General features: G+C 39.0%; 2 protein-coding genes across 3 annotated transcripts; one reads left to right on the top strand and one right to left on the bottom strand.

Annotated features, from left to right (window-relative positions):
* Positions 1-200: 200 nt before the first annotated feature.
* On the bottom strand, positions 201-24,008 carry stag3 (stromal antigen 3). The gene is made up of 31 exons (XM_014469903.2): positions 23,980-24,008; positions 23,735-23,831; positions 22,971-23,186; positions 22,383-22,479; positions 22,078-22,154; positions 21,502-21,706; positions 20,836-20,987; positions 19,764-19,961; positions 19,268-19,366; positions 18,642-18,721; positions 17,106-17,213; positions 16,856-16,955; positions 16,565-16,667; positions 16,289-16,392; positions 16,055-16,147; positions 15,875-15,967; positions 15,584-15,784; positions 15,368-15,435; positions 15,196-15,283; positions 14,811-14,891; positions 14,059-14,151; positions 13,635-13,803; positions 13,207-13,337; positions 12,802-12,903; positions 11,457-11,590; positions 11,160-11,279; positions 2,610-2,785; positions 2,301-2,496; positions 1,928-2,023; positions 1,735-1,846; positions 201-521 (listed from the first exon to the last, which is right to left on the bottom strand). Exons 1-31 carry the CDS (start codon positions 24,006-24,008, stop codon positions 471-473), a joined length of 3,669 nt encoding a protein of 1,222 aa, XP_014325389.1. The 3' UTR covers positions 201-470.
* On the top strand, positions 8,036-10,581 carry LOC111607126. Of its 2 annotated transcripts, XM_023329038.1 has the most exons (3): positions 8,036-10,298; positions 10,376-10,432; positions 10,514-10,581. In XM_023329038.1, the coding sequence occupies exon 1, from the start codon at positions 8,368-8,370 to the stop codon at positions 9,964-9,966; it is 1,599 nt and encodes a 532-aa protein (XP_023184806.1). In that variant the 5' UTR covers positions 8,036-8,367; the 3' UTR covers positions 9,967-10,298; positions 10,376-10,432; positions 10,514-10,581. The 2 variants fall into 2 exon arrangements, with proteins under 2 accessions (XP_023184806.1, XP_023184805.1); XM_023329037.1 differs by having other exon boundaries at positions 8,036-10,432.
* Positions 24,009-25,566: the final 1,558 nt, after the last annotated feature.

Genomic DNA, 25,566 nt, shown 5'->3' on the forward strand with positions numbered 1-25,566 from the left:
TGAGAGGTTAATTTAGGTGAATTCAACAACTTTTGGACAATTCAACTGAATCGTCCTCAGTTGAATACAAAACTATAATATGAATGTTTAATGTTGGGGAAAAAAAACAAAAACAGCAGCGACTTTTTTGAAATAATGTCTGGAAATACATTTGCATCACCTGTCAAGGAAATTTTCAGAAACATTCAGCACAAGTTTGTAACATTAATCATTTTATTTAACAAAAGTGCTGAACAAAGAAGTGGCAGAAACGACAAACCTTTAGCTTACTGTTGGCAGACAGTGATCTAACTAAAAATGTACTCTGAACTTTTTCTAAATTGTAAAAATAGTAATCAGAATCAAACTTTAGCGGGTATGATTAACAAATTTTGGAAAATGTATGTTTTTTTTCTTCTTCTTTTCACAGAAATGATTGGTGCAAACTCAGAACATGCAGAAATGCTGAGATGAAACTCTCAGATGAGCTCTCAGTCAAAGAGCTCATCAAGGAAGCTGGCCGAGGTGTGACGTGTTGATGGCTGGAGGGGGAAAAAAATAAGTTATCAGATGCAGATTCTCCTCATTTCCAAGCAAACAATATTCCATACACTCTGCAAAGAATCCAATCCTGTGTCCAAGTCATAATAATTTTAGGCTTAGCACAGCTCTAGCTGGAAAGATAGCTCTGCAGATCTGATTTCTGTTGGCTGAAGTTGTTTTTTTTATTCTATTTTTTAAGAGAAGTGCCACAGGCACCTGACACTGCTCTTCATTTATTTAGACAAAAGAGCTGAAAGCGCCTCAAATCTTGTGCATTTACAATAATATTGCTCACCGCCACTCCCACTCTTCCTCTACATCAGTTAATATAAGGGCTTTTCTTAGCAGCAAGCTTTACTCTTTGTTCACACTGCAGCTTGAAAAGATGTGCTGCTTCTTTTCGGTTTCCAGGCAACCAGCGTCACTGAGTCTGGATGAAATTTTGAGGTGCATGCCCTTTTCTCCACCTCTACACAAACCAAAGCAGCAAAAACAAGTTGCCGTAGTACGGTGCTAGAAGAAGAGTTCAAACCTCACAGGAAAATTCTACACCATGATTCTGAGCATTAGAAAGAGACGCAGACCCTCCTGAAAAACGGTACTTTAATCTGTGTTGTAATAAGTTTGAGGGCAGCACCATGGCGTTTAGCTCAAGCCGACTATCTTCCATTCTACTTACATATTCTTAAAGTGCAGCAACACCAGCCCTGTTTACTCCACTACAGTCAAACTCTGGCTCATTTGCCTAGAAAGTCCAGTTCATTTGGGTGACGTGTGAATGCATATTCAAACTCTGATGTGGACCAAAACAAAAAGCAAAATATGGTCCGCTTATAAACCAAGGTATCGGTTTGATTGAAGTGAACTTTGGTGTAGTTCGAATGTAAGAAGCAGACTACAGTGCATAGCATTCTGGGTAAATACAATCAAAACAAATGTGAGTCTAGTGCTAGAGGGATAAATGGCTTGTGGTCTTGTACCAAAAACAAAAGAGAAATCTTACAACTGCTAAAATTTGACGCCACCTTTGAAGGATTTGGTTCGTTTGACACAAGGCGGTGTGAAAGCGAACTACACCAGCTGAAAATGTAGCAAATGTTAGTTTTGGACTCCAATCTAACCGAGTGCACCAGACTTCAGGTGCGAAAAGACCCTTAGAAATACACATAAAAACATAAGTTTGACTTATTTACAAAACATTGATGTTTTTACCAGTGTAAATTCAGATCCTTTGTCACTTTCGTAATCTTCTATCTCAGGCTCCTCTTCTCCTGAAATGTCGCTCCCAGCCCTTTTTGAAATGTCATCCTCAATCAGTGAAAGCCTGGGTAACAATAACGGGAGTCATTATTTTTTTCATTGGCTACAAACAGAATTTTCAAAAATAAACAAACGTCAGCCTTACAAATTGAGGTGAGAATCCAGATCTTCTTGCTGTGTAGACGTCTGCACAGAAGAAGCTTTTCCACGTTTGGTTGGCTTTACCTTTCGCATGTTGGACCTGCAGGAGCAAGAAAAAAACAACTGGAATTCGTAACCTAATTTCTATATTCCATACAGCTCAGTTTATTTCAATATCCACTTTCCTTTTTGCCTGGAAACATTATTATTAAATTAGAAAGGAGCGCAGACTGGCCTGCTGTTGGTCGGAAAAAAGCCTGGTAGTCATTTACTGAAACCAAATTGCTGCTTTTGGCAGACGTCCAACTGTAACTCCCAGCAGTCTGACACAGACGTGGTGAACGCTGCAGATGTTGTGATAATAAAATCCAACTCACCCGCAGGAGAACTCATCCTCCGATTCCAGCTCAGTCAGGATGCTCCCACTGTCCAACACTGTGGCGTTGGGCTTCTGGGCAGCCGCCCGCTTGGTTCTCTGTTTCAGGACGGTCGAAGTGAGGGCAGGAGTGTGAAGGTGGCTCTGGATGCTGCTGCTCTCCAACAGTGAACCTCTGGCAGTGCTAGACGCTGAACCTGGACAAGACAAACGACAAGTAAAAGAGTCTACCAACAAGCATTTTATGACTACTTTATTACAAAATGTTTGCTCTTTAAATACTACTGTTAAAATAATAAGTCAGTGCCACCCTGAGCTGTTATCCTTTTGCGTTTGGTCACAGGTGTGTCAAGGGAGGAGTCGGCTTTGCCTCCCTCAGCTGGATCTTTGTACTTGGAGGTGCGAGACACCAAAGAACGGCGATACAGTTCAACTGACGGCCAGGAGAGGGCAGCACTGGGACACTCAGATTTCAGAAACTGGGCTCTGGGAGGGAATGAAAGAGCGACAGGATTCAAGGACAAAGACTAGAAGACTCTTTGTTGAATGTCTGATGTGATTTTGGTAATGTAAGTGTCAATAAAATAGTTTATTTCTTGAAAAAATGTATGTTTATTTCTGAAAGATAGAATAATGTATTTTAAGTTGTTTGGTTCACGTTTTAAGATTTGTGTTAAATGATTGTATTTTATTTCGTGTCAAATAATTTTTTGTCAAAAGTTATCGCGAGATTTGTGTACATGTGTGAGGCTGCGAGACTTAAATAACCATAGAAGAAGCAGACGCCTGGAACAGAGCTACGTGTAGCAGCCTAGTGTCCTGTAGTCATCAAGGTATTTTGTAGTTATGTTTGTAATGTTTTGTGAATTTATTGGTTATGGTGTTTTAATTACTTAATATTTTGGTTTAGAGTGTACAACGACGAATCATTCTGTTAAAGACCTCCGAAGTGGCAGGCGGCCACGAGGTAACTTTTTTGTCAAAGCACGTGTCACCTGTCTGTCTGTAAATGTATCTATGTCTAAAGCTTTGTCTTTTATTTCTGTAGTTTTCACGGCAAAAATTAAAGAGCCCGTCTTAAGAAAGCCGTGCCAGAGTTGTCACTTTGGAGCTACAGTGAAAACTCGCCCAGCCAGCGCCGGTAAGAAGCTCGTTAAGAAGACGGCAGCTGCAGTGAGTGACGGTACCGTGGTGTAACACAAGAGGGCGCCATTTGACAAGCTCACCGTTCACAAGAAGTCAAGCACAGCAGCAACAACCTTGTACAACTGAAGTAAGGTGGAAATTAAGAAAGGACAGTGTTAAGAGTAAAATAAGAGTGGTTTAAGTGAAGTTTAAAGCCACAATAAGTTTCTATAACATTTGTCAAAAGGTTACTTATTTTCTACTGAACTTCGAAGTGATGTGTTGTTGTTAAGAAAAGAGTGTTGTGTATTAAGAGTGAAGCTCATTACAGGTACAGTAATATAAAAAGTAATATTCAAGTCACATAAGTTAGAATTTGTAAGGAGTGTTTTGCAATTTAAATAGAGCATTGAGTGACATTTAACCAGACTTATAAGATGACTGACAAAGATCATAAAGAGCTCTATGCTGTATCATGTACTGAAGTGGAGGAAGATGATACTGAGCAAATCTCAGAACCACAGACTGTTCGAAGAAGTGAAAGAGTTAGAACATTAACTGAAAAAGGTAAAGAACTTCAAGAGGAGAAACTTAAAACGCTTCAACACAGATATGCAGTTGGTTTTGAAAAATGGAGATATGAAGCAAGACTGAGCAAAGTAATACTAAGAAAAGAAGCTTCAGACAGTGAATTAAAGGAGCTGATTAACAATGTAAACATCACCTGCAGAGATATGCAAACCATTTATGAAGAAATACGACAAATACAAACTCCTGATGCAGATGCAAGGCGCAAAGTAGATGCATGTACATCACTTTCTGCATTCATTGTCAGAAGAGCTGAGAAACAACTGCAAGGAGACTTTGCAGAAGGTGACGAAGAGCCATGGCCAGATTTTGGGTCATGCTTAGGATCTGAAAGTACGACATCAAGGTCAAAATCCAGAAGGTCTAAAAGTAGCTCAGAAAGCTCACAAACAACCAAGAGACTGGAAGCAGAGGCTGAGGCAGCTGCATCACAAGAAATATTAGCAGTTATGGAAGAGCAAGAAAAGGAAACAATTGAGTTACAAAAACTGGAACGTGAAAATTTGGAAAAGCAGCAAGCAATGGAAGAGCAGCGAAGAAAGATTAAACGCTTGGAAGAAGTTAAAAAATTTAATGCTGCAAAAGCACGAGCAAAGGTTTATGATGAAGCTGAAAGTATTTCTGCAAGTCAGAGTTCATCACAGAGCATTAAAGCAGAAAGTGAAATCCAAGCAATCCCTGTCAGAGCACACAGTTCTTCTCCAGCTCTAAATGCTACTCAGTTCCATAATGCTACAATTGTTGGATCTGTGCCACATATTCCTACAGTAATAAACCAAACTCAACAAAGTCCTGGTGAACAACCTAAGGCCATCATAAGCCAAACACTTAAAGCATCAAGTCCACCATTCACCCCTCAAGCCACACAGGTTCCCTCTGTTGCAGCTCAACAACAGTCAAATTACGAGCTAGTTGGAATACTAGCAGAAGCAATAAGTGCTAATCGTCTTCCAACTCCTGAACCGACATTGTTCACTGGTGATCCTTTAAAGTTCAAAGATTGGCAGTTGTCATTTGAAACCCTGATAGAAAGGAAAAACATTCCAAAGAATGAGAGACTCTATTATCTCAGAAAGTATCTTGGTGAACCCGCGAAGAGAGCAGTGGAAGGTTTTCTTCTAGTGGGGACAGATGAAGCATATGACTCAGCTTGGAAAGTGCTGGAAAAACGTTTTGGAGATCTATTCACCATAGGAAAATGCTTCAGAGATAAGCTTCACAGTTGGCCTAAAATAAACCCTAAGGATGGAAGTGAGTTGAGAGAATTTGCTGACTTCCTGAAGAATTGTGAAGCTGCAATGTTGCATATAAGGTCATTGGAGGTTCTCAATGATTGTATGGAAATCCAGAAACTCTTGCTAAAACTTCCAGATTGGTTGACCACAAGATGGAACTGGACAGCCATGAAAATAAGAAGAGCTAGTGATGGAGAATATCCATCTTTTCATGCGTTTGCTGATTTTGTATCCACTGAAGCAGACTTAGCATGTGATCCCATAGCATCAATGCAAGCTCTTAAAGGTTTGGAAATAAGTAAACCCAAACAATTACGCAACCAAGTCATCCAAGCAAAAACACTAACAACAAACTCAAATCACACAAATACTGTAACCTGTCTTTTCTGCAAAAGAAATGGTCACCCACTTGATAAATGTTTCAAATTTAAAGAAACCCCACTCCAAGACCGTATCAAGTTTGCACAAGCGGAAAGGCTGTGTTTTGGATGTTTAAAGAGAGGACATCATTCCAAGAAGTGTGACAAAAGGAGCACATGTGAAAAATGTCAAAAGAGACATCCAACATGTCTGCACGATGACACGTTCATTGAGCGTAAAAAGGTAATACCTGCAGTGACTGAAAAGTCTCAAGACAAGGACGAAGCTGACGCTAAAGAAGGAGACAAACCAACGGTTGCGATCTCTAACAGAGTAACTCAAGCAACTTCAAGCACATTGACATCCTCTATACTACCTGTATGGGTTTCATCAAAGAATGACCCAGACAGAGAGGTTTTAGTTTATGCACTCCTTGATTCACAGAGTGATACATCCTTCATCTTGGATGAAGTGGCCCAAGATCTTGACACAAATAAAAGTAAAGTTAATCTGCGCTTGTCAACTATGTCTACCAAGTCAACAGTTATACCATGTGACAAGCTGGTAAACCTTCAAGTTAGAGGATATAAGGATGAAAAGAAAATTACATTGCCACCAGTCTATACAAGAGAGTTTATCCCTGTCAACAGATCACATATCCCAACATCTGAAACTGCCTTAAAGTGGCCTCATCTGGAAAAGCTGGCAGATAAGTTACCTCCACTGCTTGAATGCAAAGTTGGTCTACTTATCGGCTATAACTGTCAACAAGCTCTCCTACCACGTGAAGTTCTTGCAGGCAAAGAGAACCAACCTTACGCACAGTTAACTGATCTCGGCTGGAGCATAGTTGGTTGTTCGTCTCAAGTTCAAAATCACAATGATATCATCGGTACAAGTCACAGAATCATTGTTCGTGAAGTATTTCCTGTTTCACAACCAGCAGTTGAATTCAAGCAACAAGTGCATTTCGTATGCAGAACTCAAATAAAGGAAGTCAGTCCAACTGATGTGATTAAGGCTTTGGAATCCGATTTCTCTGAACATGCAACAGATGACAATCCAGTTTCACAGGAAGACATTTTGTTCATGTCAAAGGTGACCAAAGGCATAAAACAGAAGAAAGATGGTCATTACGAACTTCCGTTACCATTCAAAACAGACAATCCAAATCTCCCAAATAACAAGCAAAGTGCTGAACACAGATTGTCTTCATTGGAACGTCGACTCAAAAGGGATGAGAAATACTATAAAGATTATGTCAAGTTCATGAATGATATTATAACTCGCGGAGATGCAGAAAAGGTGCCAGAACAAGAGCTGGACAACAAGACAGCATGGTACATCCCGCACCATGGGGTTTACCACCCCCACAAACCTGAGAAAATACGTGTGGTTTTTGATTGTTCTGCACGCTTCCAGGGAACATCTCTAAACGATCATCTTTTGACTGGACCGGATCTCACCAACACACTGGTCGGAGTGTTATGCCGATTTAGAAAGGGCCCCATCGCCATTATGTGTGATGTGGAAAGAATGTTCCACCAATTCCACGTCATTAAGGAACATCAAGATTATTTAAGATTTCTTTGGTGGGACAAAGGTGATTTGAACTCCGAACCTTCAGTTTACAGGATGAAAGTACATCTTTTTGGAGCAGCCTCATCTCCTGGATGTTGTAATTTTGGACTCAAACACATTGCATCGCAAGGTAAAAACAAGTTCAGCAAAGAGACTGTTGAGTTCATCCAAAGAGGTTTTTATGTCGATGATGGACTTGCTAGTGTAACATCAACAGCCAAAGCTATACAGCTGGTCAAAGAGTCAAGGGAACTTTGCAAAACAGGCAAACTACATCTGCATAAATTTGTATCAAACAATAAAGAAGTGCTTGCAACAATTCCCCAAGAAGAACAAGCTCAGTCCAAAGATCAGAACATGGCTTTTGGAGAACTCCACATTGAACGTGCACTTGGAGTACAATGGTGCGTAGAAGCAGACGAATTCCAGTTCAGAGTTCAAGTTAAAGAGCACCCATTGACTAGAAGAGGGGTACTCTCGACTGTCGCTTCCATCTATGACCCTCTTGGGTTCGTCGCCCCATTCACATTGATTGGAAAGCAAATACTCCAAACATTATGTAAAAACAAGGTTAACTGGGATGATGATCTTCCAGACCACATTCTACCACGATGGGAAGCATGGTTGAGAGACCTGCCTAAGCTGGCAGCTCTGAAGATTCCACGAAGCTACTCACAAGACATCAACATCATACAGTATGAATTGCATAACTTCTCGGATGCGAGCCTCGACGGTTATGGCGCATGTTCATACCTTAGAGCAATAAGCAAGGAAGGACAGATAAGCTGTTCACTCGTCATGGGAAAAGCAAGAGTTACACCCATCAAACAAATGACCATTCCAAGACTTGAACTGTCGTCGGCTGTAACTTCAGTCCGCAACGCGGATGTAATCAAACAAGAACTGGAAATTGAAAATCTACTAGAATATTATTGGACAGATTCACAAGTCGTACTGGCATATATAAGCAATGACGCTAAAAGATTTCACACATTCGTTGCCAATCGGATTCAACGAATAAGACACAGTACGAGTCCTGACAAATGGCAGCATGTCTGCTCAGAAGAAAATCCGGCTGATCAGGCCTCGAGGGGTCTAACCGCTGCACAACTGAAAGAATCAAACTGGTTGAAGGGTCCAGATTTCCTTTGGAGAAAGAATCTTCCAATCAAAAGGGAAATGGTGGGAGAAGTTGAAGAGACAGATCCTGAACTTCGTGCAGGTCATGCACACACCGTGCAGTCAAAAGAAGTGAACCCTGTTCTAGAGCGTCTAAAGAAGTTCTCTGATTGGTCGAGAGCTGTAAAGGCTATTGCCAGACTCAAACGATGCATAAAAGAGTTTAAAGGTGTTCAAGAAAGAACAAACAAAGTAACAGATCTTGAAGAAAGAAGAGACACAGAAGTGTTCATTATCAAGCTAGTGCAAAGAGAAGCTTTCACTGAGGAAATACAGAAAATCAGATCACAGAAGGAAAATTCTCTGCACAAGCATAACAGACTAAAGCAGCTAAATGCTTTCTTGGACAAATCCGATGTTCTCAGGGTGGGAGGAAGATTGTCTCAATCAGCCTTGCATCATCATGTCAAACATCCTGCAATTCTTCCCAAGGAGTCCCATGTATCAACCCTCATCGTCAAACACTATCATGAACGTGTACATCACCAAGGAAGAGGCATGACCATAAATGAATTGCGTGCAAATGGCATATGGATTCTAGGATGTGGAAGTATGGTCTCTAAGCACATTTACCACTGTGTTAAATGTAGGAGATATAGAAAGGCCACAAATGTCCAACAGATGGCAGAGTTACCAGAAGTAAGAACAAAAACAGCACCTCCTTTTACATATTGTGGTGTTGACTGTTTTGGCCCATTCATAGTAAAGGAAGGTAGAAAGGAAGTCAAAAGATATGGATTATTGTTCACCTGCTTATGTTCACGAGCTGTGCATATTGAAACACTTGATGACTTATCAACTGATGCTTTCATGAGCGCTCTTCGGGTTCTGATCGCCATAAGAGGTCCTGTTCGACAATTAAGATGTGACCAAGGGACGAATTTTGTGGGAGCCAGAAGAGAGTTTTTGGAGCTAATGAAGGATATGGACCAAGAACCACAAAGAGCTATTGGTTGCGAGTTTGTGATGAACGTTCCATCAGCTAGCCACATGGGAGGCATCTGGGAACGCCAAATTCGGACAGTACGAAGCGTACTAACAGCAATGTTAGATAAATTCTCAAACAGACTTGATACAACTAGTCTAAGAACACTTCTTTACGAGACAATGGCCATCATTAACAGCAGACCCTTAAGTATAGAGTATCTTAATGATCCCTTGGGTCCAGAGCCATTAACTCCCAATCACATATTAACGATGAAGTCTTCAGTTATTCTCCCCCCTCCAGGACAGTTTTGCAGAGAGGATTTGTACTTGAACAAAAGATGGAGAAGAGTACAATTTCTAGCAAACGAGTTTTGGCAAAGATGGAAACGAGAATATCTGCTAAATCTCCAACAGCGACAGAAATGGCAGAAAGTTTCACGGAACCTGCACATTAATGACATTGTGATCCTACAAGATGACAATGCTCCAAGATGTAAATGGAAACTAGCTCTAGTTGTAGAGACTCTAGAAAGCCCAGACGGCAAGGTTCGAAAGGTGAAACTAAAGACAAGTGAAACAACATTTGACAAAGGAAAACCACTGACAAGGTTGATATATTTAGAAAGACCTATTCACAAGGTAGTGACATTACTTGAGACTAATACAGAGTAAAACAGACTCTACTCTTGACACTCATTGGAAAATCACATTGAGAACCAATTAGTGATTTTGGTGGGAGTGTAAGTGTCAATAAAATAGTTTATTTCTTGAAAAAATGTATGTTTATTTCTGAAAGATAGAATAATGTATTTTAAGTTGTTTGGTTCACGTTTTAAGATTTGTGTTAAATGATTGTATTTTATTTCGTGTCAAATAATTTTTTGTCGAAAGGTATCGCGAGATTTGTGTACATGTGTGAGGCTGCGAGACTTAAGTAACCATAGAAGAAGCAGAAGCTGGTGCCAGAGCTATGTGTAGCAGCCTCGTGTCCTGTCGTTGTCAAGGTATTTTGTATTTATGTTTGTAATGTTTTGTGAATTTATTGGTTATGGTGTTTTAATTACTTAATATTTTGGTTTAGAGTGTACAACGACGAATCATTCTGTTAAAGACCTCCGAAGTGGCAGGCGGCCACGAGGTAACTTTTTTGTCAAAGCACGTGTCACCTGTCTGTCTGTAAATGTATCTATGTCTAAAGCTTTGTCTTTTATTTCTGTAGTTTTCACGGCAAAAATTAAAGAGCCCGTCTTAAGAAAGCCGTGCCAGAGTTGTCACTTTGGAGCTACAGGTAAGAATGCAGATTGAAGAGAAACAAGAGGAGCAGTAAATCTAAACCTGATACCAATGGAGGCATCCCTGGAACGCTGGAGTTTAGGTGAGAAAGAGTTTTATTTTGTTATTGACTTATAAGCAGACATTTCAGCTTTTCCCATCCCGACTAGTGTAAAACTGGTAAAACAAAAAAACAAAAAAATTTCTTTTAAGTGGATGCATCATTCCTGACCACTACCAGGTCACTCTGAAAACATCACTCTTTGGTGTGGACGTTGTTATTCAGGGAAAACTCACACAGGGTGACATGACATTTAGCCTTTTTAAATCAATAAAACCTTGTTTTACAACACATGCTGTCTCACACACACTGCATGAATTCACCTGTTGTTCCTAATATAAATAACTGTTCTCAGCAGGAAGGCTGTATAGCACAAAACATTTTTGAAGAATGAGCTGAATCAGCCCAGGCAAAATTTCAAATAGCTGAAACTCCCAATTAACAGCATAGAATGACACGCAGACAGACTTTGTTAGATGTGAGAGTAATTAAGTGTGTATGAATGCAGATGAGTTGTCATTGGGGTTCTCACAGCTGGGCGCAGTCCTGTGGAAGCAACTTGAAGCTGAACTCGCTGAGGACTTCTAGGAACGCCATGTTTGGGCACTCCTCTCCTTCCTGTGGCACACGAAATGCAAAGCGGATCCCGTCCCTGACAAGAAAAACATTTTAGAGATTATTGCACAAACTAAAAAGCAACTCTATAAAAATATACTCCTCAGGATACCAAACTTAAAATTGTTAAAATATTCAAGTTAACATGTTGCCATCTGCATTAGAGCATTATAAAGCTAAGAGACATAGTGTGTTGGAGAAATGTGTTACTAACAGGTGCAGGGCCACCAGTTGTTTGCGGGAACGATGCAGATCGACGCCAAAGCTCATGGCCAGCTTTCGAGCCAACTCTCTAATCTCGGCGAAATCCTGCTGGTCGTGGCTCTCCGTAAGCATCTCAGAGAACAGCTGAGCACACACAGTCATGACTTTACATAAACATGCTCTATAGTGAAACCTTTAATGTGTCTGCAGGCATACACAGACACGGTGCACCGGCTTTCAGGTTGGCTGAATACCAAGTGTGATTCAAAAAATGGTTGTAATTCTACTAAACAAGAGGTTTGAATTTTGTTTTGAAGAGACTTAATTATTTCTCCTGAGGAACAAATTGCATTAGGAGATGTTGACAATTTTTGTATTATTATAGTTAATTATCCATTTACTCTATTGTAAAAGCACACATGGACCTCTAACAATAATGCTAACCGGTCTAATCACACTAATTGCTAATTATGATAGTACAAATGTCAACCCATTAATCATCTTCTGTTTGAAACAATAGCGATATTCTGTTTGGCTGCAGAGCTGCGTAACAGACTGCTCTCTCTTACTCTGTGTGAAGTTGCTTCTCCTAATAAAGAATATTCTAACCTATTACAAAATAAAAGCTTTACTCACACTCCTGTACAATTACAGTAACCAAATAAATTATTTAACAATTCACATAAGCGTAAATAAGAGCTTTTCCTCTCAAATATTACGTCTGACACCTGTTATTTATTTTGAAACAATAAACAAAAATAAAAATAAAAGACATTGGTGAACTAAAATGCTTCTTATATATGAGATGTGCTACAATTATTTTTTACCAGTATAAATACCTCTGTCCCATAACCTGGAAGATTTTACTTTATTTATAGATTACCCATGTTGCAGAGAAAAATCATCTAAATAATATAAAATCATTATTTTATTTAGCAATAAACAACATCTTAAAAAGAAGTTAATTTACAGTTTATAGAGAAGGTGCAAAAAACATATTGAATTATTATTTATAGCCCATCAAGAGGATTCAGAATAGTAAAGGCAGGTCAGAGCTTTATGAAAATGGTGACTGGAGACCTGCCTCTAAACATCTGATTGGTGCATCTAAACTCACATTTCTACCACATTTTCATACATTAAGGTGTTAGATATTAGTCTGCAAAGAAAAGAGATTTTCTGTAATAGAAACAATACTATATGTTCAGTATCAACTGTTTTAGTTTCCTAAATGGGTACAAATCAGTACAGTGTGCACATCTTTCTTCACACACAATCTTTGTTTGACTTTTTTCTTCCTGTAAATCTGCTGCCACACACTCCCACCCTATATAGCAGTGAAATGAGGCGCACACCTGCTGCAGGCTGAGGCACACGATCTTGGCGCTCTGTATGGGGTTGATGAGCTTGCTCTTGCTCACCGTCTCCTTTATGATGTCACCAAAGTTTTTAAAATACTGCAAGAAACCAGATATGACAAAATGTCAATGCACTTTAATTGTAAGTGTCTGACGGTGCAAATAATCCACGCCGTTCACGTCATGGATGCTTGTTTTAGCCGCTGTTCTCCATGACTCATCTTCTGCACCTCGCTTGTTCCAAAACAAATTTTATCACCTTCCTCCACTTTCCACACATCCTCTTCGATATTAATTAGTTTTAGTAGCCTTTCCAAATCTAGCTAATTCATCCAAGAATGATTCAGGACTAAGAAGGCAAAGCACTCAGCTGAGCACAAATAATAAAGATTATTACTCCACCTTGCTGTAGTGCTTGAAGACATTGGTGGCAGCAGACAGGTCCAGGACGCCGTAGAGGACCAGCTTACAGTAGCCACCTAGCTGGTTGCGTTTCTTGTGAAGAAGAGCCACCTTCTTTTCCAAATCTTCATCTAAAAATACGAGAGCAAGGGTTACATAAAATTAAAAAATAAGGCATATAAGATTAATTGAGGCTATTTTCTGATTAGAGGATTCAGATGCTTATAAGGCAGAAGCAAACAGCCCATAAATATATTCCACACTAGATTCTGCTGGTGTTGGGAGGAATATGATTAAACATTCTCAGAAAGAAAACATGAAAAAGTGAAAAATGTGCAAAGGCCGATCTGAGAAAACAGTCTTCTTTTTCACTTAAACTTTTTCACAGGTCCGAGCTGGCCCCGTGATACGAGTTGGTATAAAAGTACCATCGAGTTCGATACTTTCACTGCCGTTGAAGACGTAGTCCAGGAGAAAAGATGCCAACTCAGCGCGCAGAGAGTCGGACGGCAGGTGAACCAGCGCTCGGAGGACAGGCTCACCGCGGACAGAAACCGCTCCATACAGCAGCAGCAGGTCACACAGCAGCTCAAATGCCTAAGAATGGGAAGATAAACAGAAAATTGACTTTTTCAGGTTCTAGTTTTACCAAGTAAAATTCAAGATCCACAAACACTCTAATGTCAGTAGATTGGAATTGGCCGTTGATTTAGATTTAAATGGTCAGCTGGTTCTGATTCAATAGTCAATACCTTTTACTGGCAATTTCTATTAAAGGTTAAATGTTTTAATTTTATTTTCTGGCTGTGCAGTCAGCACAAAGAATGATGCTCATTTTCATCAAGCTTTTACCTGATCCCTTATCTCAGTCTGGTCCAGAGACAAACAAGTCTGGCAGATTCTGCAAAACAAACGCACCTCTTTCCTAAGATGCTTTAAGTCACCCTGGGAAAAAAGTTGAGAAATAGAGGTATAACAACAGAGAGAAAGACTGTAAATATAAAACATTATAGTTAAACAGTGAAATGATTGTTAAACATAAATGTCTCCGTCATTGGACTCTCTATCTTCGGCATTAGTAAAGTCAAAGTAGGAGGCAGTAATTCAAAGATATGTGCTTGTGAGTAACAATTAATTAATGATTGATGTATTTTTGAGGGAGTATTTCAAGTGAGAAAACTTGCATATTTGAGAAATATTAGAGAACGTTAGCTTGGACAATTAACTAAGGTGAATAATATTGAATGCTTTTGTCTTTAACGAGCGATAAGACATGAAGATTAGAGATGAAACACGTGTCGAATTATGCAATAATGAATGAATTAATGCATAGTCAGGGTATATAAAATGATCCTGTGATTTCAGACTTAAAGATTTTTTGCACGATTTTCTTGCTGGTAAAATATCTGGTGAATTGTTTGACACACAATGGCTCTACAAACAGCCAAGCTCTCCACTAACAGACTGATAAACTGGCTGAGACATAATCTGCACCATGTTATTTGGCTTAAATTAATGCAGATGTTGTCGGAATAAAGGCTGCTTGTTAAAGAAAAATACTACTTAAATCAGAGTAAATTCGATTTAAAAATAGAAACAAGCACCTCAGCTGGATTCAGGTTGACTGCATTCAATTTTGCCCACATGAGGTGAAAAGCTGCACACTTCAGAGCCGCGACCAAGAGCTGAAATCACACAGAAACAAGTCGAAAATAACTTCTTTGGATATTTGTTTAAATAAAAAAAAGACTTCCTGCAACTCCTTCAGACTTGAATGAACACATCTCAAATGGAACACAGAGGAAAAAACAATAGTCAACTTTATTATTATTCTAGCTAAATCCGATTGTAGTGCTTTGAAGCTATGACATACAGTACATGCCATATCTGACATTTCATTACACTGCATTACTCTCATCATTCTCATGAGGTAAAATCCTAATCAAGCTGAACAACCTTTATATTATCACATAAAATGTTGCTTTAAACCTCAGTGTCAAAATCCAAGGATTCTATCCTGTTTTTCAGCAACTCCATGCAGGAATCAAGCAGCTCCCATCTAGTCGGGTCCTTGGCACTGAAAACACACAAAGCGTAGAGTCAAACGCATCTCTAATGAAAAGCATCGTCAATACAAAGCTTATCTATTATACGAGCTCACCTGCACAAGGCAGCAATCCTTTTCAAGGCTGAAGCTGCATTGTATACTCCATCCTCATCTGCTGCACCCTAAGTAATAAAACACACCAACTGAAAGGCTGAAAGAGGAAATAAGAGCCAGTCTGCTCTTCTTAATTATCTTCACTTTTTCAAAACATAGAGGTGCTTATAAAGCTGTATCTCATGGTATGCAGGCTTCTCAGAGAGATTTTCGAACCTGCAGTAAGTCGCTCAGGTAGGAGTTGAAGCACTCGGTCAGCTCGTCCATCAGTTGACCAAAAACCAGGTGTGCACGGGAGGAGAAGGTGTGGCTCTCTGAGCAGAGGGTGCTGACCAGCAGGGCGCAGGCCTGCAGCACAGCAGCGTCTGTATGCTTCTTAATGATGGTGCAAATCTGGGACAGCAGCAGGTCCAGATGCTGATAGAAACAAGGATGGATCAAGAAAATGAAACATTCATTTCTATGGCTTCACAAATCTGGTGAGGCCATTTATGACCGCTTTCTTACCTTTTCAAGCCACTGAGTGTTGCTGTACATGTCCAGATCAAAGTAAAGAGGAGCTCTGAGGAGAAGGCTCGTCTTCTCTGCATCAGCTGAGTACTACAGGCAGATTAAAGTTTTACATTAAAGCAATGTTCTATTACGGTACATACAAATGAAGTATCATAAATGAGTTCAGCTGTGCACCTTGGAAAGCAGCTGTGGGAGTACAGGGATGAAATGTGTGGTAATGCGAGTCCTGTCTTGTTCCTGAATCTTCTTCAACTTCATGCTCAGGATCTAATATGTGTCAAAAAAGTTCAGAGGAGACAAAATGTAACCACAATTTTTGTTTGTGGTTGACAAAATGAGATTTTAGTTAGCTTCAAAACTAGATTGTGAAAACAAAATAATAAAGCTATTGCAAACATTTATTCACACCTTTTTGCCCTGACTTCTCCCAGCTGGTGGCGTTGCCTCAGCTGCCTGTCTGATGGCACAAATCATGATCTCCAGGAGCGCCCCCTCCTCCTCATACATCAGACCTGGCAACAAGAAGGCAAAGACAAAGAAATTAAAAGAAATGACCTCCCGGAACAGATATTATAATTGGCAACTATAAAAAAAGAATGTTATATCAAAGTAGAAATAATGCATGGAGTTAAATACAACTTTGCACATACAGCTCGAGTCACTCACACCCTTAACACTCCTCACCAGAATCCTGCAGCAGTAAAGCCGTCATGGTGTCCCAGTCTCTAAGCTCAGAGCCGGCCACAGTCCACAGACTGTCCACCAGGTACGCACCATGCTCATGGAACTGTTGCATAAACAATTCAGATTAAACCGCTTCCATCTTTTAAAATACAACATAGTGACTTCAATTACAAAAATAAGAAAATATGGGATCTATGAGGGGGAAAAAGGAACTGAAAAACCACCCTGAGAACATCAGTTCAGGAGAAGCAAGAGACAGAAATTAAGAGATCACAAAAACAAAATGGCTACCTCACTCTGGATGTAGAAAGAGATGAGTATTTGAAAAAACGCTGCATTGTTGCTTTTATTATTGTCATCCTGGCTTTGAGTAGTAACCACACGTTTCAGCCTGTCACACATAAACAAACTAGTAAATGGTATTTACTCAGAGGAAAATAAAGACCTTATTCAAACATGAACTGCTTAAAAAAAGGAGCTACTATCAATGCTAATATTGTGGATCAGCAGGAGTTAATGATTCTTACAACATCGAACATACTTGTGGCAGAGGAAGGCTCCGGCTGCAGACGCCAGGCCTCGGTGCAAAGCGTAAACCAGGGGGTAGATGTGACCGGACTCCTCCTCCATCAAGTCGTCTTCTGTGCTGCTGTAAGTGTCAAAACAAACGGGCAACGCAGTCAACTCCAAACCATTTAATTAATGAGTCAAAAGAAATGCCATTCAAAATGTACAATGTAAGATAAACGTCTAAACGCTTAAACTAAAAACTTTGCCTTGGAAAAGTATTTACATGTTAGAATGTCACACTTTAACGTACTCTATGCGATAGCACAACATAAAATGGTTCATATTTATAAAGTGGAAGTGGACAGAGACATTGTTTTAATTTTTTCAAATATAATTCATATGCTTTTAATTTTATCTCCATTTATTTTAATGCCCCTAAATAAAAACCAATGCAAGCAACTCCCAGCAGAAGTCGACAAAATAGTAAATAGGAGCACATCAGATAGGTTAGAAATTAAACTGTGGAAAAGTTTCAAGCAGGGTTAGAGTCCAAAATAGATTCAAAACCTCTAAAACATCCCAAGAAGAATTGTTTAATCATCCCAAAATTGAAGATACCAAAACATGGCCGTCCACCTGAGCTGACAGGCTGGACAAGATGATTAATCACAGAAGCAGCCAAGAGTCCAACCCTCCTATGTGCTCTTCAGATTCACCTTCCCACAATCTGCATCCTAAGTGCACAAAGGAGCATTATTGGAGAGCCTGTGTTTACATCCCTACTGGTATATGCAGTTTTTCTCATTTAAACAACATTTCTGTTGGGGGTTTTATTTTTTTTAATTTTTTAAAATACCATCCAACTCTACTCAGTTGCATATTTCTTGGATTGTATTACACAATTTAAATTTTTTATATTATAATTTTGCCTTACTGTACATATTTTCTTTGCATATTTTATGCTTTTATATCCGTGTGACTCAAACACCTGTCACTTCACTGATATTACACCTGAATTTCCTCACTGTGCAACAATAAAGGCTTTCTCTATTCTTTTCTATTTGTGAGGGACTGTACATAAAATAAAGGCAACAACTATAAACCTAAAATGTGCTCATCTTTTCATTAGAAATAATCTATCAAACATTTTTATAAATAGCTAGAAATCTTGCTATGACTGCTAAAAATTTTGTTTTTGAGAGGACATTATATGGCCATCACCCTTATATGCACCTGCAAAGCTCTGATTGTGTATTTCCTGGACAAAGACATCAGATTCTGATAACAAATTCTTTAGTTGCTATGGATTATGAAGTGGGGTGTGGGGGACTTGGCTTGCCTCCAAAATCAGATGAAAAAGGAAAAAAAAAAAAACTATGGGCAGCAAATGTAAAATTTCTATTAATCCTCTGTAAAAAGAAGATCATTGTAATTTTTATTGAAGATCAGAATTAAAACTCTAAACAATTTAAATGAAGATGGCATATTCTGTCTTTTTAAAAGTCTACTAAAAATATTCCTGCATTACATCAACAAAGAAACCCTCAGAGACAGAGAAAGCCCTCACTGTTGGATCATCAGCAACAGATTGACCACTTCCACTGCCACGTCTGGGTCTTTGTCCAGCACCATGCTGAGAATCCTTTCCTGAGCACACAGAAATTCAGTTATGCACCGCAACACACACACACAGAGATAAATGTACAATCGTGCCAGCAGCCAAACAAACTGATAAATAATATGCATAAATGCACCCACACACACACGCTTACTCGCTGATTAGGATGTAAGCCATGACAGAAAAAAGACCATTTATCTGCAGCAGCACATGTGGCTTAAGAGGGTTTTCATGTATTTGAGAAGGGCTTATTATCTATGGGTAATTGGCGGCAATTAACACAACCAGGCACAAGCCCAGACAAAGGATGGGACCATACCAACAAACAGAAGTGGTGCAAAGACAAAAAAAAAATGAATAGGCATTAAAATACAGAGAGAAGGCACCAAAAAATGGGTGGAGAAACACAGACAGGCAACAAAGTAGAGACAAAACAAAAAGCGCAAACAATAGATGGGAGACAGATGTTGAGAAAAGAAGCAGACAGAAAAGACAGATGCAGACTGGGGGGGAAAAATAGAGGAAGAAAACAGGCATTAAATGAGGCGCGAGTCCAATCCAGAGGGAGGGCTCACTTTAAATCTGTTGGTGAAAAGCTCCAGGCGGCCAATGAACTCCTTCTCCTGGTACAGACCCTGCAGGGCACGCACACACTGCAGACGCACTGGACTTTGCTGCAGGAAAATAGAAAACAAAAATACAGTAACATGCTTTTCTGCATCCTGCGCACATACTCAGGGAAGTTTGTTCTGAAAGGCTGTTTCTCTTTTTATACATGACACAAAATAGGCTAAAAAAGAAATTTTAATGAATAGATTTAACACTGCCAAACAAAACTCCAAGGAAAAGTAACTGATGTGTGGATAAAGATTATTTTTGAAACAAAGAACCGTCCTTGTGTCGTGTCTGCTTATCTGCAGTCAAAAGTTGAACAAAATATTTTTTATTTCTTCTGCGTTTTGGCCAGTAGGGATGTCCAGACAAACATCTTCAATGCCTGATCATCTAAAATGCTTCTGGAGCAAAGAGAAAACCGTGTTCCACCTTCTGTTTCACCACATCTGTGTTTACCTTGTCATACAAAGTCCATCCCAAATATTTCAAGCATCTGTCATTGAGGAAGTTATCAGGATCCATTTTCAGCCAAAGTCCCAACTCCTCAATACACGTCGCACGAATGTCTGCCAGTCGGTCGCGGTAGCGGTGCACAAAGACGCCACGGAAGATGGAGTTCATCATGAATGAGAGTTCTTCTCGGTTCTCCTGCAGCTACATCAAAAACATAAAACACAGATATGAACACTGACAAAGAAAAAGTGAGAAAGATGAACATGTTGTTTCCATAGATTATCATTTCAACAAATCTTGAGTTGTTTTAATAGGGGGAAAATGTTTGAAAAAGTTTTGTTTAACACAAATACTATAAAGACAATTACCTTTTATTGTTATTTATCTTTAAGATATGAATTTCAAAGCTAGAGCATCGTCACATTTTACAGTAAGATTACCATCACAATGTTATCACATTTCCCTCTGCATTAAAAGTCCTCAACAGTTGATATTGACAAATTGATATCTAGTTTTGTCTTTTATTCATGTTTGAAATAATAAAAAAAATCCTTAAAGAGAAGAGGTTTCCTTCTTGATTCGCTCCTCTAAAACTTAAACTAGTGCAGCCTCTTTCTGATTGGTCAGGCATTCACATTCATATAAACATCAGCAGAACTCTGCTGCAGATCCTGTGATGAATTTTTAGAATTTTGTTATTTATACCACTTGAGCTCTTTAATGATATTAAAATTAATGTTAAGTATTCAAAGCTTTTAGAAAAGCAAACAGGTTATGGTCTAATTTGATGACATGACTCCAGTGGTGCAGTTAGATTAAACAGTATTTCTGAACAAATTTTAATCAGTTTGGGTAATTTTTGAAGGTTCTGTGAAGAACGATGAAAACAGCGCTCAGGTCAATTTCATTTTGCTACATAGAAGCTGAGTTTATTAAGCAGATAAGTCTGTGCAACAGCACAGAGTATTAGCCATATCAGAACCTTTCTTCTGTGGTAAATCATTACTGATTTCAAAGTCTTCACAATCTAACAATGTCTTATGCTACAGCTAAGTCAGCGTTTTGAGTGTTTTACCTCTCTGATGGCGGTCTTCAGTTCCTCCAGTCGGCCTGAGTCTTGGTCACGTGGATTCTTGCTGTTCTCGATGTCGCATCGCCGCTGTGTGGTCTGCAGCTGAACCGATACAGCCACAGCCACGTCCACCAACCCCGTCATCAGCTTCATGGCTAAAACAGAACACAGAAAAATTATATCTAAAAAGTGAAAAATATTCACACACCTTGAAGTCAGTCACATTTTGACAATTGAAAACTGATTTTTTATGGACCGACATAAATTGGTGTATAAAAGGTGGGATTTGGTATTGAGCACCCAAAGTTTTTTTTTTTAGAATGAATCTTCACTGCAGTGAAGCTGGGTTTGTACATCTTGAAATTTTTACCCAGTTTTTAGTTACAAAATACCTCAAGCTCAGTTAGATTGGATGGAGAGTATGTGAACGCCAAAAGTACCAATTGGATTTAGTTCTGAGACTGTCTAGATCTGAAGGCTATGTTATTTTCACTGAATTTTATTAAGACAAATCAAATTAAAGGGGATTATATATATTTAGACCAAATTAGGTATACTTCTAATTACACTTCACTATAATCTGCTACTTTGTTAATGTAAAAAAAAAAGTGGTACCTCACCTGATTCTTACTTTTTTTTTTTTTACCTGTGATGCACTGGTGTGCTTACCTAGTAAGGTACTGGTGTGTCTGAAGGCTCTGACCTGGGAGTCAGACAAACCGGTGAGCAGAGCCAGCAGGGAAGGGAAGAGAAATTCGTCGTAAACGAGACTATTGCGACATGAGTGGACCAGGACCCGAACAAACTCGGACAGACCGGCTTTGAAACGCTTAAACTGAGAACCAGAGGTGATCAGTGGGTAGTTCACAGAATCCTGGCCAAAGACGAAAACAAACCACAAACCAATCAGCTGCAGACAAATGAAACATCTAATATTCTGCAATCTGTTTTGTATAATAATATGGAGTCTGTGGTTTATTCTGCTAATGACAAAAACAGTAATGATTAACTAATTAATGAGTCCATTTATCAACATTAGATTGTAATTAGCTTTTTCAAACACGCTGTGCGCCATCTTTTGGATCATAATCTCATGGGACAGAGAGATGACTAGATTTCTGAATCTAATTCCAGCTTCAATTAAACAGAGAAGGCAGAAAAAGATTCACTTGCAAAGATGTATAAACAGTTTTTATATTTAGCCAAAATCTAACTCATAAACCGAGCATTTGTTTTCCTTCTTACCTCATTGAACTCCTTTGTTAGTGTGCTGATAATTTCAGCATTTTCCATACTTTCATACATCTCTCTGCTCACCACACCTGAGCAAAAAGGTCTACATTAGAATCTAAATAAAATCCATGACTAGAAGATACATTTTAGAACGTTCATATTCAAGTTCCCTTAGCTTAAATCTAATCTTGTCAATGTTACAGAGATCAATACCACAGATGACAACCTGAGTTGCAAATGGAGAAAAAAAATCGCTATGACTTTGACCCCCCAACATAGAAACTAGCATCTCCCTGGCCTCCCATTTAACCTCTGACCTTTGCATCCGCAGGACTGAACAATGAAGTTGATGAGCACCAGCAAGCCTTCCTCTCGGCTCTGTTTGTAGCTGCACAACCACTCCTCCACCACCGTCTTTGAATCGACAGGAAGCCGCACACACATCAAATCAGACAGAAGTAATTTACAATAACAGCATAGATTTCAGATTCATTCACTCAGTATCATTTTTTTTACTTAACTGTAACTTTATACATATATGTATCAAACTATTTACTTTGGTTCTATGCAGATTTAGTTCCTTTCTTTTTGTTATGTGGATCTAACCTGTTAGTCTTCACCCAAAACAGACAATAGCGGAACAATAGTGGGGATGGTCAGTGTTGTCAATCATTGGCTCTGTGACCCAACGAGATTCTCCCTCTCTCTTTGCTTATCAAAGGCAATTCTTTAAGGCCACATTAGTCAGCCACTGACAGCACATAATCACCTCTCTTTTTGTCAGCTTGTTTCACTTTTCATTATACATGTCTCCTTTAGCACCGCCCTCCCTTCATGTTGAAGTCCGTATCATTACCTTCCCCCTCCTCCGTGAGCTTTTTGCTTCCTCACAACCTCGTACTCACCACCATGGCACTCTTTCCAGAGCACACAGCATCATAGATATCCTTCGCGCTGATCCCCTGGCTGTCCTCGCTCATCACACGTCTAGTGGAAGGCTTTCTGGATGTCCCTTGGGATGGTGATGGCTGCTGGGAGGGGTCAGGAGGGTCCGGGATGGGGCTGCTACTGGTACTGGATGTCACTCTCAATGCCGCATTACGCCTGGGTCTCTTTGGTGGCTTTACATGAAAGAGAATTATTTAGGAATATGTTGTGAACTGGGAGCAACTGTGTCCTATTCTAGGCATCTACAACAGCAGGAGTCCACAATTTTGACCTTTAATAACAACTGAAAATGATAGCTCCATTGGGTGAATTAAAAATACCAAAGTTGAAACAGGAAACCTAAACAATTTTCACAGTGTGAAAAGTCCTTACTTTTTCTCCATTTTAAATTTATTATAATCTCTTTGTTCTTTTTGTAGACAGTTTTTCAATAGAAAACTTGACAGGACATAAGGCAGGCATATTTTTATGGGTTGGATCTTGAATACAAAACCTGCAAACAACCAAGATTGTAAGAAAATGAAGAGTTTGATGGCCAAATAATGATGAATTAATGGGTGAACAGAAAAAGGAAGTACAAATATATTTCCATACTCTAATTTTACTTTTCCAGACCTGGAAAATACCATTAAATCCCTAATTCACTTTTCCAGACAGGACAGAAACCATTTCCCTGATAAACTTAATGAGGAATTAAATACTACAAAACAAAAACATTTACCTGGGGTGCCGGAAGTAACTGTTTACTTCGCTTTCTGGCTTTTGTCTGAGATTCATAGATACTACCAGATTCTGAGGACCGATCCAACTCTTCAAAACTAACAAAAAAAAAAAAAGACAGAATTAAGACAAATCTCAACAAGAATAAAACACAATTAGAAATCCTATTAAGAACAATAATCAAATTTATAGAATTTATATTCTAGAAGAACAGAAGCTTTGAAGCATAGGCTCGGGTAACTTTACCTGTCCAAAGCCGAGCTTCCAGTTTCCATTTTAGCTGAAAGAGAACGCGACAGATTTTGGATTGACTGGTTAGCTTAAATATCATAAAACGGGAAATTGATCGTAGATAACAAAATCAGTAAATTTTTGGCGTTAAATGTTTTTTTTTTTTTAAAAAGTACAATCTGGTCTTTTCGACCTCAAACATAAAAAGATATATAATATATTTCACAACTAGCCACAGAAAATCCAGCTCAATAGCGGAGCTAATTGCTAACAGAAGTGTCGGTAAATGACGCTTTGACAATGTAAAAATGTATAAGACACAACATTACTAACCACTACGCGGACAGCTAACAAAAACTCATAGGTACACACGACGTAAAAGTGAATAAGTTACAAAAATATATTTAGTTAAGCAATACCTTAATCTTAGATAACTTTTTTTTTCTCGCTACTATGCTGGCAAGAAGGTTCGCCGCGAACAGATTCTCGTTGCGGATTGGCCAGCGCTTTCTTATACTCGAGCCTGATTGGTCTGTCTGAAATGTCAGTTATTAGTTATTGGTAGTGTGCAGTAAAAGTCTAGTTTAGTATAGCCTCCCGTTACTGTATGTTAAACAAACAATTTGTTGGAAACTCGGCTGTATCACGTGTATTTGGTAGCTTCTGTCCTTATATTCACTATGGGCTCTTTGTTTAATAATTTGGATTGTGATATTCTGTTCAGTCTGGTGTTCAGATGCTGTGAATCCTCTTCTCTCTCAATTTCCATTGTTCTGAAGTCATATTAGTGTCAAATAAAGTACGCTGAAAGGCAGCTTCCGGTTTCAATTTCAAAATAAATCACCTGCATTTAAATTTAAATGCGTATAAAATTAAACCGAAACCGGTTCTAAATATGACGTCAATTGTTCATTTTTGCTTGCTACATGCTATGCAACAATGAATATGTATAGTTACAGAAATAATATGTTGTGTCAAACTATAGCAGACAGTTGCTTTATTTTAGCTCTGCTCAAATTACCAGTGTCTTGCAAAAATAATACCCACATTATGCTTTTAACTTTCACATTTTGTCAAGGTACAACCAATAACCTTGAGTGTGCATTTCATTGGGATTTGATCTTTCTTACCAACATGCACAAAATATGAAAACTGTGGTTTGCATTGCTATCAGCCAACTTTACTAAGAAACCCCTGAATACAATCCATCAAACCCAAATGCCTGTAGAAGTCATTTAATAAGTACACCGAGTCCATGTAACAGAGAAGCAGCAGGCTCATGGATACACTGGGAAGATGGATGAAGCCAACACGGACCTATCCTGAAAGAAAACCTAAAACATAAAAACATAAGTCTTGCAGAAGGAAAACAAACCCTAAACATACATCCAGAGCTACAGTGTAATGTTTTAGATCAAACTATAATTGTGTGTTAAGATAATTTTTTGAATGTCCATAAAATCAAAGTGAGAATCTATGGCAAGACTTGAAAACTGCTATTCATAGACACTCTCCATCCAATTTGAATCCAAGATTAGATATTTAAAGCTGCCAAGTAGAAAAACCAAAAAGACTCCAAAAAGACTTGGAGTCTTTGCAGGT

The sequence above is a fragment of the Xiphophorus maculatus genome, chromosome 23 (genome assembly GCF_002775205.1).
Source record: "Xiphophorus maculatus strain JP 163 A chromosome 23, X_maculatus-5.0-male, whole genome shotgun sequence".
NCBI lineage: Eukaryota > Metazoa > Chordata > Actinopteri > Cyprinodontiformes > Poeciliidae > Xiphophorus > Xiphophorus maculatus.

What these genes read in the sequence shown, in the direction of transcription:
- LOC111607126 (XM_023329037.1), top strand. Translation starts at nt 8,368, where the DNA reads ATGGTGGGAGAAGTTGAAGAGACAGATCCTGAACTTCGTGCAGGTCAT.
- stag3 (XM_014469903.2), bottom strand. Translation starts at nt 24,008, where the DNA reads ATGGAAACTGGAAGCTCGGCTTTGGACAG. An exon ending in CAACTGGTGGCCCTGCACCT is followed by an intron (nt 11,280 to 11,456) that starts GTTAGTAACACA and finishes TTTTCTTGTCAG; the next exon opens with GGACGGGATCCGCTTTGCAT. An exon ending in CCACAGGACTGCGCCCAGCT is followed by an intron (nt 2,786 to 11,159) that starts GTGAGAACCCCA and finishes ATTCCCTCCCAG; the next exon opens with AGCCCAGTTTCTGAAATCTG.